Genomic DNA, 13,804 nt, shown 5'->3' with positions numbered 1-13,804 from the left:
AGGGAGAAAGGCAGAGACAGAGGGAGAGAGAGATGGAGGGAGAGAGGCAGAGACAGAGGGAGAGAGAGATGGAGGGAGAGAGGCAGAGACGGAGGGAGAGAGGTGGAGACGGAGGGAGAGAGGCAGAGACGGAGGGAGAGAGGCAGAGACAGAGGGAGAGAGAGATGGAGGGAGAGAGGCAGAGACGGGGAGAGAGAGATGGAGGGAGAGAGGCAGAGACGGAGGGAGAGAGAGATGGAGGGAGAAAGGCAGAGACAGAGGGAGAGAGAGATGGAGGGAGAGAGGCAGAGACGGAGGGAGAGAGGTGGAGACGGAGGGAGAGAGGCAGAGACGGAGGGAGAGAGGCAGAGACGGAGGGAGAGAGGCAGAGACAGGGAGAGAGAGATGGAGGGAGAGAAGCAGAGACGGAGGGAGAGAGGCGGAGACAGAGGGAGAGAGGCAGAGACGGAGGGAGAGAGGCAGAGCCAGAGGGAGAGAGGCAGAGACGGAGGGACAGAGGCAGAGACAGGACTCTGGAGGTTAGAATTTAGCATTGTCCCTGCAGTGTCTATTCAGACTCAACACACTGTGTGTGTGTGTGTGTGTGTGTGTGTGTGTGTGTGTGTGTGTGTGTGTGTGTGTGTGTGTGTGTGTGTGTGTGTGTGTGTGTGTGTGTGTGTGTGTGTGTGACTCACCCATGTAGCCCACCGTCCCCACACGACCTTTAATGGTTTGACCCTCGGGGACATGAACGGCCAAACCCAGGTCTGATATCCTGATGTGACCTGCAAACACACACACACACACACACACACACACACACACACACACACACAGAGTTCCTCCTATGTCCACATTAGAAATACACGTTTGTTCATCTGTTTGTTAATTACACTCAGCACAATATTAAGTTTTCATTCTTGCGTCTTTCCTGTATCTTAGTGGTCACAGCTCCCCCTACTGGTTCTTTCCTGTGGTGAACTGCTGAAAGACAGATGTGGTGTTTCATATAAACCATAAACCATCTGGGGCCTCATCTATGAAGGTTGCTGAAGCACAAACGAGTCCTGAACGATGCTACACCACTTCCAACACCATCTAAAAACAGAAACTGTGAGAGAACGTCGTACCGGTACAACAACTTTGGACCTTGGCCCAGGCACATTGTGGAGACGGGGAAACTGGTGGCGCTGAGGGTGAAGTGGTGAATTGACCCAGATGGTCTCATACAGTTAATGTCATCTCATATCACACTGATTGATCCACATATTCATAAACGGCCAAGCTGCAGTGTTCTGGATGTGGTACTTTAATGAGACACGAGGCCGAATACTGGACTTTCAGAACTATGGTCATCTTGTCAGACTTTCATCTTCTAATGATACGGAGCGGTAGATCACGCTGATTGGTTATTAATGATACAGAGCGGTAGATCACGCTGATTGGTCCTTAATGATACAGAGCGGTAGATCACGCTGATTGATCATTAATGATACAGAGCGGTAGATCACGCTGATTGATTATTAATGATACAGAGCGGTAGATCACGCTGATTGATCATTAATGATACAGAGCGGTAGATCACGCTGATTGATCATTAATGATACAGAGCGGTAGATCACGCTGATTGATCATTAATGATACAGAGCGGTAGATCACGCTGATTGATTATTAATGATACAGAGCGGTAGATCACGCTGATTGATCATTAATGATACAGAGCGGTAGATCACGCTGATTGATCATTAATGATACAGAGCGGTAGATCACGCTGATTGATCATTAATGATACAGAGCGGTAGATCACGCTGATTGGTTATTAATGATACAGAGCGGTAGATCACGCTAATTGATCATTAATGATACAGAGCGGTAGATCACGCTGATTGATCATTAATGATACAGAGCGGTGGATAACACTGATTGGTTATTAATGATACAGAGCGGTAGATCACGCTGATTGGTTATTAATGATACAGAGCGGTAGATCACGCTGATTGATCATTAATGATACAGAGCGGTAGATCACGCTGATTGATCATTAATGATACAGAGCGGTAGATCACGCTGATTGATCATTAATGATACAGAGCGGTAGATCACGCTGATTGGTTATTAATGATACAGAGCGGTAGATCACGCTAATTGATCATTAATGATACAGAGCGGTAGATCACGCTGATTGATCATTAATGATACAGAGCGGTGGATAACACTGATTGGTTATTAATGATACAGAGCGGTAGATCACGCTGATTGATCATTAATGATACAGAGCGGTAGATCACACTGATTGATCATTAATGATACAGAGCGGTAGATCACGCTGATTGGTCATTAATGATACAGAGCGGTAGATCACGCTGATTGGTTATTAATGATACAGAGCGGTAGATAACGCTAATTGATCATTAATGATACAGAGCGGTAGATCACGCTGATTGATCATTAATGATACAGAGCGGTGGATAACACTGATTGGTTATTAATGATACAGAGCGGTAGATCACGCTGATTGGTTATTAATGATACAGAGCGGTAGATCACGCTGATTGATCATTAATGATACAGAGCGGTGGATAACACTGATTGGTTATTAATGATACAGAGCGGTAGATCACGCTGATTGGTTATTAATGATACAGAGCGGTAGATCACGCTGATTGATCATTAATGATACAGAGCGGTAGATCACGCTGATTGATCATTAATGATACAGAGCGGTAGATCACACTGATTGGTTATTAATGATACAGAGCGGTAGATCACGCTGATTGGTTATTAATGATACAGAGTGGTAGATCACGCTGATTGGTTATTAATGATACAGAGCGGTAGATCACGCTGATTGATCATTAATGATACAGAGCGGTAGATAACGCTGATTGGTTATTAATGATACAGAGCGGTAGATCACGCTGATTGATCATTAATGATACAGAGCGGTAGATAACGCTGATTGGTTATTAATGATACAGAGCGGTAGATAACGCTGATTGGTTATTAATGATACAGAGCGGTAGATCACGCTGATTGGTTATTAATGATACAGAGCGGTAGATAACGCTGATTGGTTATTAATGATACAGAGCGGTAGATCACGCTGATTGATCATTAATGATACAGAGCGGTAGATAACGCTGATTGGTTATTAATGATACAGAGCGGTAGATCACTGATTGATCATTAATGATACAGAGCGGTGGACAACGCTGATTGGTTATTAATGATACAGAGCGGTAGATAATGCTGATTGATCATTAATGATACAGAGCGGTAGATAACGCTGATCGGTTATTAATGATACAGAGCGGGAGATAACGCTGATTGGTTATTAATGATACAGAGCGGTAGATCACGCTGATTGGTTATTAATGATACAGAGCGGTGGACAACACTGATTGGTTATTAATGATACAGAGCGGTAGATAATGCTGATTGGTCATTAATGATACAGAGCGGGAGATAACGCTGATTGGTCATTAATGATACAGAGCGGTGGACAACACTGATTGGTTATTAATGATACAGAGCGGTAGATAATGCTGATTGGTCATTAATGATACAGAGCGGGAGATAACGCTGATTGGTCATTAATGATACAGAGCGGTAGATAACGCTGATTGATTATTAATGATACAGAGTGGTAGATAACGCTGATTGATTTTTAATGATACAGAGCGGTAGATAACGCTGATTGATTATTAATGATACAGAGCGGTAGATAACGCTGATTGATTATTAATGATACAGAGCGGTAGATAACGCTGATTGATTTTTAATGATACAGAGCGGTAGATAACGCTGATTGATCATTAATGATACAGAGCGGTATATCACGCTGATTGATCATTAATAATACAGAGCGGTAGATAACGCTGATTGATTATTAATGATACAGAGCGGTAGATAACGCTGATTGATTATTAATGATACAGAGCGGTAGATAATGCTGATTGATCATTTATGATACAGAGCGGTAGATAACGCTGATTGATCATTAATGATACAGAGCGGTAGATAACGCTGATTGATCATTAATGATACAGAGCGGTAGATAATGCTGATTGATCATTTATGATACAGAGCGGTAGATAACGCTGATTGATCATTAATGATACAGAGCGGGAGATAACGCTGATTGGTCATTAATGATACAGAGCGGTAGATAACGCTGATCAATTATTAATGATACAGAGTGGTAGATAACGCTGATTGATTTTTAATGATACAGAGCGGTAGATCACGCTGATTGGTTATTAATGATACAGAGCGGTGGACAACACTGATTGGTTATTAATGATACAGAGCGGTAGATAATGCTGATTGGTCATTAATGATACAGAGCGGGAGATAACGCTGATTGGTCATTAATGATACAGAGCGGTAGATAACGCTGATTGATTATTAATGATACAGAGTGGTAGATAACGCTGATTGATTTTTAATGATACAGAGCGGTAGATAACGCTGATTGATTATTAATGATACAGAGCGGTAGATAACGCTGATTGATTATTAATGATACAGAGCGGTAGATAACGCTGATTGATTTTTAATGATACAGAGCGGTAGATAACGCTGATTGATCATTAATGATACAGAGCGGTATATCACGCTGATTGATCATTAATAATACAGAGCGGTAGATAACGCTGATTGATTATTAATGATACAGAGCGGTAGATAACGCTGATTGATTATTAATGATACAGAGCGGTAGATAATGCTGATTGATCATTTATGATACAGAGCGGTAAATAAGGCTGATTGATCATTAATGATACAGAGCGGTAGATAACGCTGATTGATCATTAATGATACAGAGCGGTAGATAACGCTGATTGCTCATTAATGATACAGAGCGGTAGATCACGCTGGTTGATCATTATTGATACAGAGCGGTAGATAACGCTGATTGATCATTTATGATACAGAGCGGTAGATAACGCTGATTGATCATTAATGATACAGAGCGGTAGATAACGCTGATTGATCATTTATGATACAGAGCGGTAGATAACGCTGATTGATCATTAATGATACAGAGCGGTAGATAACACTGATTGATCATTTATGATACAGAGCGGTAGATAACGCTGATTGATCATTAATGATACAGAGCGGTAGATAACACTGATTGGTTATTAATGATACAGAGCGGTGGATAACACTGATTGATCATTAATGATACAGAGCGGTAGATAACACTGATTGGTTATTAATGATACAGAGCGGTGGATAACACTGATTGATCATTAATGATACAGAGCGGTAGATAACACTGATTGGTTATTAATGATACAGAGCGGTGGATAACACTGATTGATCATTAATGATACAGAGCGGTAGATAACGCTGATTGGTCATTAATGATACAGAGCGGTAGATCACGATGATTGATCATTAATGATACAGAGCGGTAGATAACACTGATTGATCATCAGTTGTGACAAGGTGTGTAACAATCAGCCTAATTTGTGAGTGAGCCTATAAATGGCGCGGTGACAGTCGTGTATCATGCTGCACTATGGACGCTCTGGCATCACCATGTGCTCTGGACGCATCAGTGCTGGAGACAGATGACCTCCTCCACCCATCGCTTCCAACTCTAGAGTGACTGAGGACACAAGACAAAGTCCACTGAGTCTTTTCACCGTCCCTGTTCAAATATTTAATTTACACATTTAAAAAACAGATAAAACTGGACGTCATCAATCTCCACCAAACCTGCCTTCTTCCCTCTCCGACACCGACACACACTGACCACCACAACCATGGAGGCTGTTTGTGTCCAGTGATGTGCTCTGGCCCCATGATGTCACTCTCCTCCATGATGTCACTCGTCTCTGGCCTCCATGATGTCACTCTCCTCTGGCCTCCATGATGTCACTCGTCTCTGGCCTCCATGATGTCACTCTCCTCTGGCCTCCATGATGTCACTCGTCTCTGGCCTTCATGATGTCACTCTCCTCTGGCCTCCATGATGTCACTCGTCTCTGGCCTTCATGATGTCACTCGTCTCTGGCCTCCATGATGTCACTCTCCTCTGGCCTCCATGATGCCACTCTCCTCTGGCCCCCATGATGTCACTCTCCTCTGGCCTCCATGATGTCACTCTCCTCTGGCCCCCATGATGTCACTCTCCTCTGGCCCGCATGATGTCACTCTCCTCTGGCCCGCATGATGTCACTCTCCTCTGGCCCACATGATGCCACTCTCCTTTGGCCTCCATGATGTCACTCTCCTCTGGCCTCCATGATGTCACTCTCCTCTGGCCTCCATGATGCCACTCTCCTTTGGCCTCCATGATGCCACTCTCCTCTGGCCTCCATGATGTCACTCTCCTCTGGCCTCCATGATGCCACTCTCCTCTGGCGCCCATGATGTCACTCTCCTCTGGCCTCCATGATGCCACTCTCCTCTGGCCCCCATGATGTCACTCTCCTCTGGCCCGCATGATTTCACTCTCCTCTGGCCTCCATGATGCCACTCTCCTTTGGCCTCCATGATGTCACTCTCCTCTGGCCTCCATGATGCCACTCTCCTCTGGCCCCCATGATGTCACTCTCCTCTGGCCTCCATGATGTCACTCTCCTCTGGCCCCCATGATGTCACTCTCCTCTGGCCCGCATGATGTCACTCTCCTCTGGCCCACATGATGCCACTCTCCTCTGACCTCCATGATGTCACTCTCCTCTGGCCTCCATGATGTCACTCTCCTCTGGCCTCCATGATGTCACTCTCCTCTGGCCTCCATGATGTCACTCTCCTCTGGCCCGCATGATGTCACTCTCCTCTGGCCCGCATGATGCCACTCTCCTCTGGCCTCCATGATGTCACTCTCCTCTGGCCTCCATGATGTCACTCTCCTCTGGCCTCCATGATGCCACTCTCCTCTGGCCTCCATGATGTCACTCTCCTCTGGCCTCCATGATGTCACTCTCCTCTGACCTCCATGATGTCACTCTCCTCTGGCCCGCATGATGTCACTCTCCTCTGGCCTCCATGATGTCACTCTCCTCTGGCCTCCATGATGTCACTCTCCTCTGGCCCGCATGATGTCACTCTCCTCTGGCCTCCATGATGTCACTCTCCTCTGGCCTCCATGATGCCACTCTCCTCTGGCCCCCATGATGTCACTCTCCTCTGGCCTCCATGATGCCACTCTCCTCTGGCCCCCATGATGTCACTCTCCTCTGGCCCCCATGATGTCACTCTCCTCTGGACTCCATGATGCCACTCTCCTCCATGATGCCACTCTCCTCTGGCCTCCATGATGCCACTCTCCTCTGGCCCCCATGATGCCACTCTCCTCTGGCCTCCATGATGTCACTCTCCTCTGGCCCCCATGATGTCACTCTCCTCTGGCCTCCATGATGCTACTCTCCTCCATGATGCCACTCTCCTCTGGCCTCCATGATGCCACTCTCCTCTGGCCTCCATGATGTCACTCTCCTCTGGCCTCCATGATGCCACTCTCCTCCATGATGCCACTCTCCTCTGGCCTCCATGATGCCACTCTCCTCCATGATGTCACTCTCCTCTGGCCTCCATGATGCCACTCTCCTCCATGATGTCACTCTCCTCTGGCCTCCATGATGCTACTCTCCTCCATGATGCCACTCTCCTCTGGCCTCCATGATGCCACTCTCCTCCATGATGTCACTCTCCTCTGGCCTCCATGATGCCACTCTCCTCCATGATGCCACTCTCCTCTGGCCTCCATGATGCCACTCTCCTCCATGATGCCACTCTCCTCTGGCCTCCATGATGCCACTCTCCTCCATGATGCCACTCTCCTCTGGCCCCCATGATGTCACTCTCCTCTGGCCTCCATGATGCCACTCTCCTCCATGATGTCACTCTCCTCTGGCCTGCATGATGCTACTCTCCTCCATGATGCCACTCTCCTCTGGCCCCCATGATGTCACTCTCCTCTGGCCTCCATGATGCTACTCTCCTCCATGATGTCACTCTCCTCTGGCCTCGATGATGCCACTCTCCTCCATGATGTCACTCTCTTCTGGCCTCCATGATGCCACTCTCCTCCATGATGTCACTCTCTTCTGGCCTCCATGATGCCACTCTCCTCCATGATGCCACTCTCCTCTGGCCTCCATGATGCCACTCTCCTCCATGATGTCACTCTCTTCTGGCCTCCATGATGTCACTCTCCTCTGGCCTCCATGATGCCACTCTCCTCCATGATGTCACTCTCTTCTGGGCTCCATGATGTCACTCTCCTCTGGCCTCCATGATGCCACTCTCCTCCATGATGTCACTCTCCTCTGGCCTCCATGATGTCACTCTCCTCTGGCCTCCATGATGTCACTCTCTTCTGGCCTCCATGATGTCACTCTCTTCTGGCCTCCATGATGTCACTCTGCTCTGGCCTCCACATTCAGATCACTCTTCTTCTCCACCTCTGCTCTGAGGCTCTCACAATATTTCCAGTCGTGACAACGTGCTGCCGATCACTTGTTTTTATTCTTTTATTAATGATTCCACTGCTGTGACCACAAAATAATATCATCTCCTGATCTCCACCTCCTCCATCACTATTTCTCTCCGTAAAATTCCCTTTCCTCGTCTTTTCAGACAGGATTTCGCGTCAGACAGGCTGATTGAGATGCAAAAATATTCCCATAATTCCATACTTTGCATTGACCATATATGGTAGAAAGTGGGCGTGTTGAGCGCGGGATATGAACTGATACCGAGCATCCCTCAAGGTGGACTGTGATCTACAAAAGGAAATTGCGTGCAAATGTGCGTACGCACTATGCAGTTTTACCGATCCAAATTTTTGGGGCGCACGCCATTTTAAGTAGGAATCCTACGCAATGTTTTATAGATGAGGCCTCTGGCGTAACGACTGCTTTAAACTGGTTTCACTCCGTCACTGGGACTAGTTGCAGGACTAGTTGCAAGACTAGTTGCAGGACTAGATATGGGACTAGTTGCGGAACTAGTTGTGGAACTAGATATGGGATTAGTTGTGGGACTAGTTCTGGGACTAGATCTAGGGCTACTTCCAGGACTAGATCCAGGACTACTTCCAGGACTAGGTCCAGGACTATACTTCCAGGACTAGGTCCAGGACTAATTCTGGGACGAATTCCGGGACTTGCTGCAGAAATAGTTCTGGGACTAGTTCCGGGACTAGCTGCATGACTAGTTCCGGGATTAGTTGTAAGGAATAGTTCTGGGACTAGTTTCGGGACTAGTGGCAGGACTAATTGCAAGACTAGTTCCGGGACTAGCAGCAGGACTAGTTCCGTGACTAGTTGCAGGACACGATATGAGAATAGTTGCAGGACTAGTTGCAGGACTAGTTTCGGGACTAGATATGGGACAAGTTGTAGGACTAGTTCTGGGAAGAGTTGCAGGACTAGATATGGGCCGAGTTCCTGGACTAGATGCGAGACTGGTTTCGGGGCTCCAGGACTACTTCCAGGACTAGATCCAGGACTAATTCTGCAGGAATAGTTCTGGGACTAGTTGCAGGAATAAGTCTGGGACGAGTTGCAAGAATAGTTCTGGGACTAGTTGCAGGATTAGTTGCAGGAATAGTTCTTGGACTAGCTGCAGGAATTGTTCTGGGACCAGATCCAGGACTAGCAGCAGGACTAGTTGCAGGACAAGTCATGGGACTAATTGCCGGACTAGTTCCTGGACTAGTTGCTGGACTAGTTTTGGGACTAGCTCCAGGACTACTTCCAGATCTAGATCCAGGACTAATTCTGTGACTAGCTGCAGGAACAGCTCAGGTCTCTGTGACTAGTTGCAGGAATAGTTCTGGGACTAGTTCCGGGACTAGCTGCAGGACTTGTTAAGGGACTAGTTCCGGGACTACTTGCAAGACGAGTTCCAGGGCTAGTTCCAGGACTAGCTGCAGGACTAGTTCCGGGACTCACCGTGGTCGTCCAGCAGGATGTTCTCAGGCTTCAGGTCTCTGTGACAGAAAGACTTCATGTTAGAACAGAGCTGATGAAGATCTTTGGTCGTGAACACGATGTTAGCACTCGTCCAGAGCGTCATGGTCGGCGTCGCGATCAGCGTTGCCATGGCGACCTGTACGCGATGCGTTCCCGGTGCAAGTCCTCCAGCCCGCAGCAGATCTCAGCGCAGTAGAAGACGGCTCGCTGCTCGTCCAGTCCTGATGCCCCCATGTGGTAGATGTGGAACTTCAGGTCGCCGCCGTTCATCAGCGTCAGAACCAGGCACAGAGCGTCCTTTGTCTCGTAGGCATATGCCAAGCTCACCTGCACACAATGGACCTGCATCAGGAACCACCTCCACCCTCCAACCATACAACCTCTACACATCAATCAATCAACTTTATTTGTACTTTTTTATACAATTAATGTAAAACAAAGTGCTTAACATGATTTCAAAACAGTGCAAAGATACAATAGATAAAGTGAACACACACACACGGTGTGTTAAGTCTGAATAGACACTGCAGGGACAATGCTATGGTGGTATGGAGACATGGCAGGACACTGAGGACTGAAGATGAGGAAAGGCCACATTTGGGGGCCGTCCACACTGGGAGTGGCACAGCCTCTAACCACAGGGGGCGCTGCCCCACAGATCCGGTTTTTAAAACAGGCGTGATGTGGGCCGCCCTCTGGTCCTCGTGCACTCGTACAGCAGAGTTTTGTAGAAGTTGGAGTGTTGATAAAGTTTTTTTGGGAGACCAGAGAGCAGGGCGGTACAATAGTCCAGCCTACAGGAGGTAAAAGCATTAAAACCTCCACGCTGGCCTGAGAGAGAAGTGGGCGGAGTCTGGCTACGTTCTTCAGATGATAAAAAACAGTCTTTGTGACATTTTTGATATGTGAGATAAAATGAAGCTCAGAGTCAAAAGTCACGCCCGGGTTCTGTACGGATGAAGATGGTTCAAATCTAACAGTTTTGGTAAAAGTTTCTCTCTCTGGCGTTCAGGACCGAGAACTAAGACCTCTGTTTGGTCCTGGTTGAGCTGAAGGACGTTTGCTGCCATCCAAGACTTCATATCTAAAATACAGTCAAGAAGGGCATCAATTGTCCTCGTGTCCTCAGGAGACACCGCCACATACAAAGAAGCGTGGATCTGTGAGATAAGAACTGAACCACTTAGAAACATTACCAGAGACGCCGGCCAGATTCCTGAGTCGATCCAATAAAATGACCTGATCAATGGAGTCAGAAGCACTAAGATCCACTAAGATCTAGACTGGGAGCTGTTGGGAGTCTTGATTGCACCTGATGTCATTTAAAACCTTTAACAGGGCTGTGCTGTGGTTCTTCTTAAAACCAGACTGACGCATCTCTAAAATGTTATTTGTAAGTAGAAAATTATTTAATTGAGTGAAAACTATTTTTTCTAAAATATTGCTTCAAAATGTTCAGTTGGCTCCAGGACGGTAGTTCTTAAGAACCTTGGGGTCTAAACTGCTCTTCTTCAGAAGGGGCACCACCACGGCCGTTTTAAAGGCGGTGGGGAAACCACCTGAAGGACTATCAACTCACCTGCACAAACAGTTCTTCAGATGGTCAACGACTGAACCTCTGTCCGTCACAACCACGTTACTGTCCCCTGGAGCCCCACAGAGGTATTACCTGGCTCTTTACTGCCCCCTGGCTCTTTACTGCCCCCTGGCGTCATGGCGGCGATGTGTCGGTTTCGTACCACAAATCTGCTGTTGACTTTCTCCAGAATGAGTTTCTCGTTGAGCGCCATTGACTCTCCTCTTCTCTTCTTGATCCGCTTCTTCTCTAGTTTCTTACAGGCGTACATCTTCCCTGTCGCTCGCACCTGACACGCACACACCTGCAACACAACCACACAATCACCATCACAACCACCATCACCACCATCCGCACCTGACACGCACACACCTGCAACACAACCACACAATCACCATCACAACCACCATCACCACCATCCGCATCCGACATGCAAATACCTGTAACCCAACCACACAACCACCATCCCAACAGCTTCTTACAGGTGTACATCTTCGACATTGGTCACACCAAGGATTGCATAATTCCGTGAATCTTCAAAGTTGGAAACTTTCCATGGGAATTAATGGGAATTTATGGGAATAAAACAGAATATTACAAAATTGAAGGTTGGCCCTCAACAGGGAACTTAAATATAGTTGGGGAAAATATATTGTAGCATAACCAGATTTAATGCAAGTACACTCCTCCATCACATGCAGATGATTGCTTCACCCCTGGAGGCCCTTTGAAACCCAAAGCACAAGACTATTGAAGCCACACAGGTGAGCCTGCGGATTATATAAAGTCAAGTACATTTTTTATAACATTATGGGGTAAATATATTTGATCTGAAATGGTATTACTGTTTAACTTGCAAACATTTAATAAAACATTATTCCTACAGTAGCTAGCTAGCTGGTAAGTTAGGTGCTAAATGTAAGTTATTTTTCATTTCGTTGACCCTTTAAGAGGCCAGCCTATTATAGCGACCTCAAATGTGATGCTGTTTCTTCTCCTTTCATTTAAAATTTTGAATGGGACTCTTTTGGGTGGTGGGGGGACGTTTCTCCCCCAGAGGAAAATCACCAGGGACAATGAACAGGCCATAAAACAGCAGGGAGCCAGCCAGAGACCGGAAGTTTCCAACTCCCCAGGTTGGTGGCCAATGAGGATGGTCGAACCCGACCCAAACACCTCAGGGGTCCGAAATTCAAGCTTGGTGAAGCTTTTCCTACCAACTCTCTCTGCTACCCCAGGATGGTATAGAGAGCACCCCGTAGGTCCAAAAGAGACACCAACGGCAGCGTGCTGGACGAGCAGGACCCAGTTTGGACCACCTCTTCTGTTTCCTCTATTTTTCCTTTTTTTGGGGAATTCTGGAGACCAGAGCCAGCGTCTCCTCTCCAAAATCATCTGCTGCGCTGTCCACTCCTGCAGCTCAGGCCCGGTAACAACCAGTTACCACAGCCTCACAGAACCAACAGCACCACGGACGGTGCTGTCCAACACAGCAGAACCGGACAGTGAGAGAGCTTTTGTCTGGGCAGAGAATAGTTAGAATGATGTTCTGTTAACATGATGTGTGTTTCAATGTGCCGCTCAGAAGGCCGCAGCATCTCCTATGTTTGTGTATGCACGTTCAAGTGCACCAACCAAGCCGGGAATCAGGTTTTCCAACTCAGAACCAGAGGTCCAAGTGAGCTCCAGTCCACTGGAAGTTCTGGGTGGAGGAACCAGGGTTCAGAACCGAGCCTCGTCAGAATTCTCTGTCTTTCTCTCTCATTCACCCCCCTCCTCCTACTAATCCTGATCCCCCGCAGCTACGTGCCCCCCTGATCTGATCAGATAAGGACACACACACACAGCTGAATGTAACAACCAACTGTTAGCTGCTGCAAGAGCAGATCTGCCTCGATCACAAGAGTTCTAACTGCAGGTCCCGACCTGCACTTAGGACTCCGGCGCTCAGAACCGGGCCAACGGAACCGCCCGTTCGTTACGCCCTTGGTAGACTGCCTCGCTCCGAGACCGGCCTCGCGCATGCGCACTCGATGGACGTCTTGTTTATCTGGCCGCTAAGCAACCGGAAAGAGCGAGTCAAACACCTCTAGTGGTCGCGTGGGTCATCGCAATCCCTCTTGACATCCACCTGGTGGACACATCAAGTCATTGCGCTCTCCCTCTCCGCACGCCCCTAGTGGTCGTCAGTCACCACACCCACTCACACTCAACACACACACACACACACACACACACACACACACACACACACACACACACACACACACACACACACACACACACACACACACACACACACACACAC

The 13,804-nt window shown here is 47.4% G+C and overlaps 1 protein-coding gene across 2 annotated transcripts in view; it reads right to left on the bottom strand.

The window, feature by feature from the left end:
* Positions 1 to 13,804, bottom strand: part of grk6 (G protein-coupled receptor kinase 6) — a 33,496-nt gene that overhangs the window by 11,471 nt on the left and 8,221 nt on the right. For both annotated transcript variants that reach the window (XM_080483925.1, XM_080483926.1), the window contains 4 exons: positions 11,660 to 11,800; positions 10,057 to 10,247; positions 9,900 to 9,937; positions 675 to 764 (listed from right to left, as the gene is read on the bottom strand). In XM_080483925.1, coding sequence (XP_080340051.1) covers positions 675 to 764; positions 9,900 to 9,937; positions 10,057 to 10,247; positions 11,660 to 11,800 — 460 coding nt within the window. The remainder of the gene's footprint in view (positions 1 to 674; positions 765 to 9,899; positions 9,938 to 10,056; positions 10,248 to 11,659; positions 11,801 to 13,804) is intronic.

This window comes from Lipophrys pholis, assembly GCF_963383615.2.
Source record: "Lipophrys pholis genome assembly, chromosome: 16".
Classification (NCBI taxonomy): domain Eukaryota; kingdom Metazoa; phylum Chordata; class Actinopteri; order Blenniiformes; family Blenniidae; genus Lipophrys; species Lipophrys pholis.
Note: the sequence above shows the minus strand (reverse complement) of the source record. Positions and strands in the feature narration are given on the sequence as shown.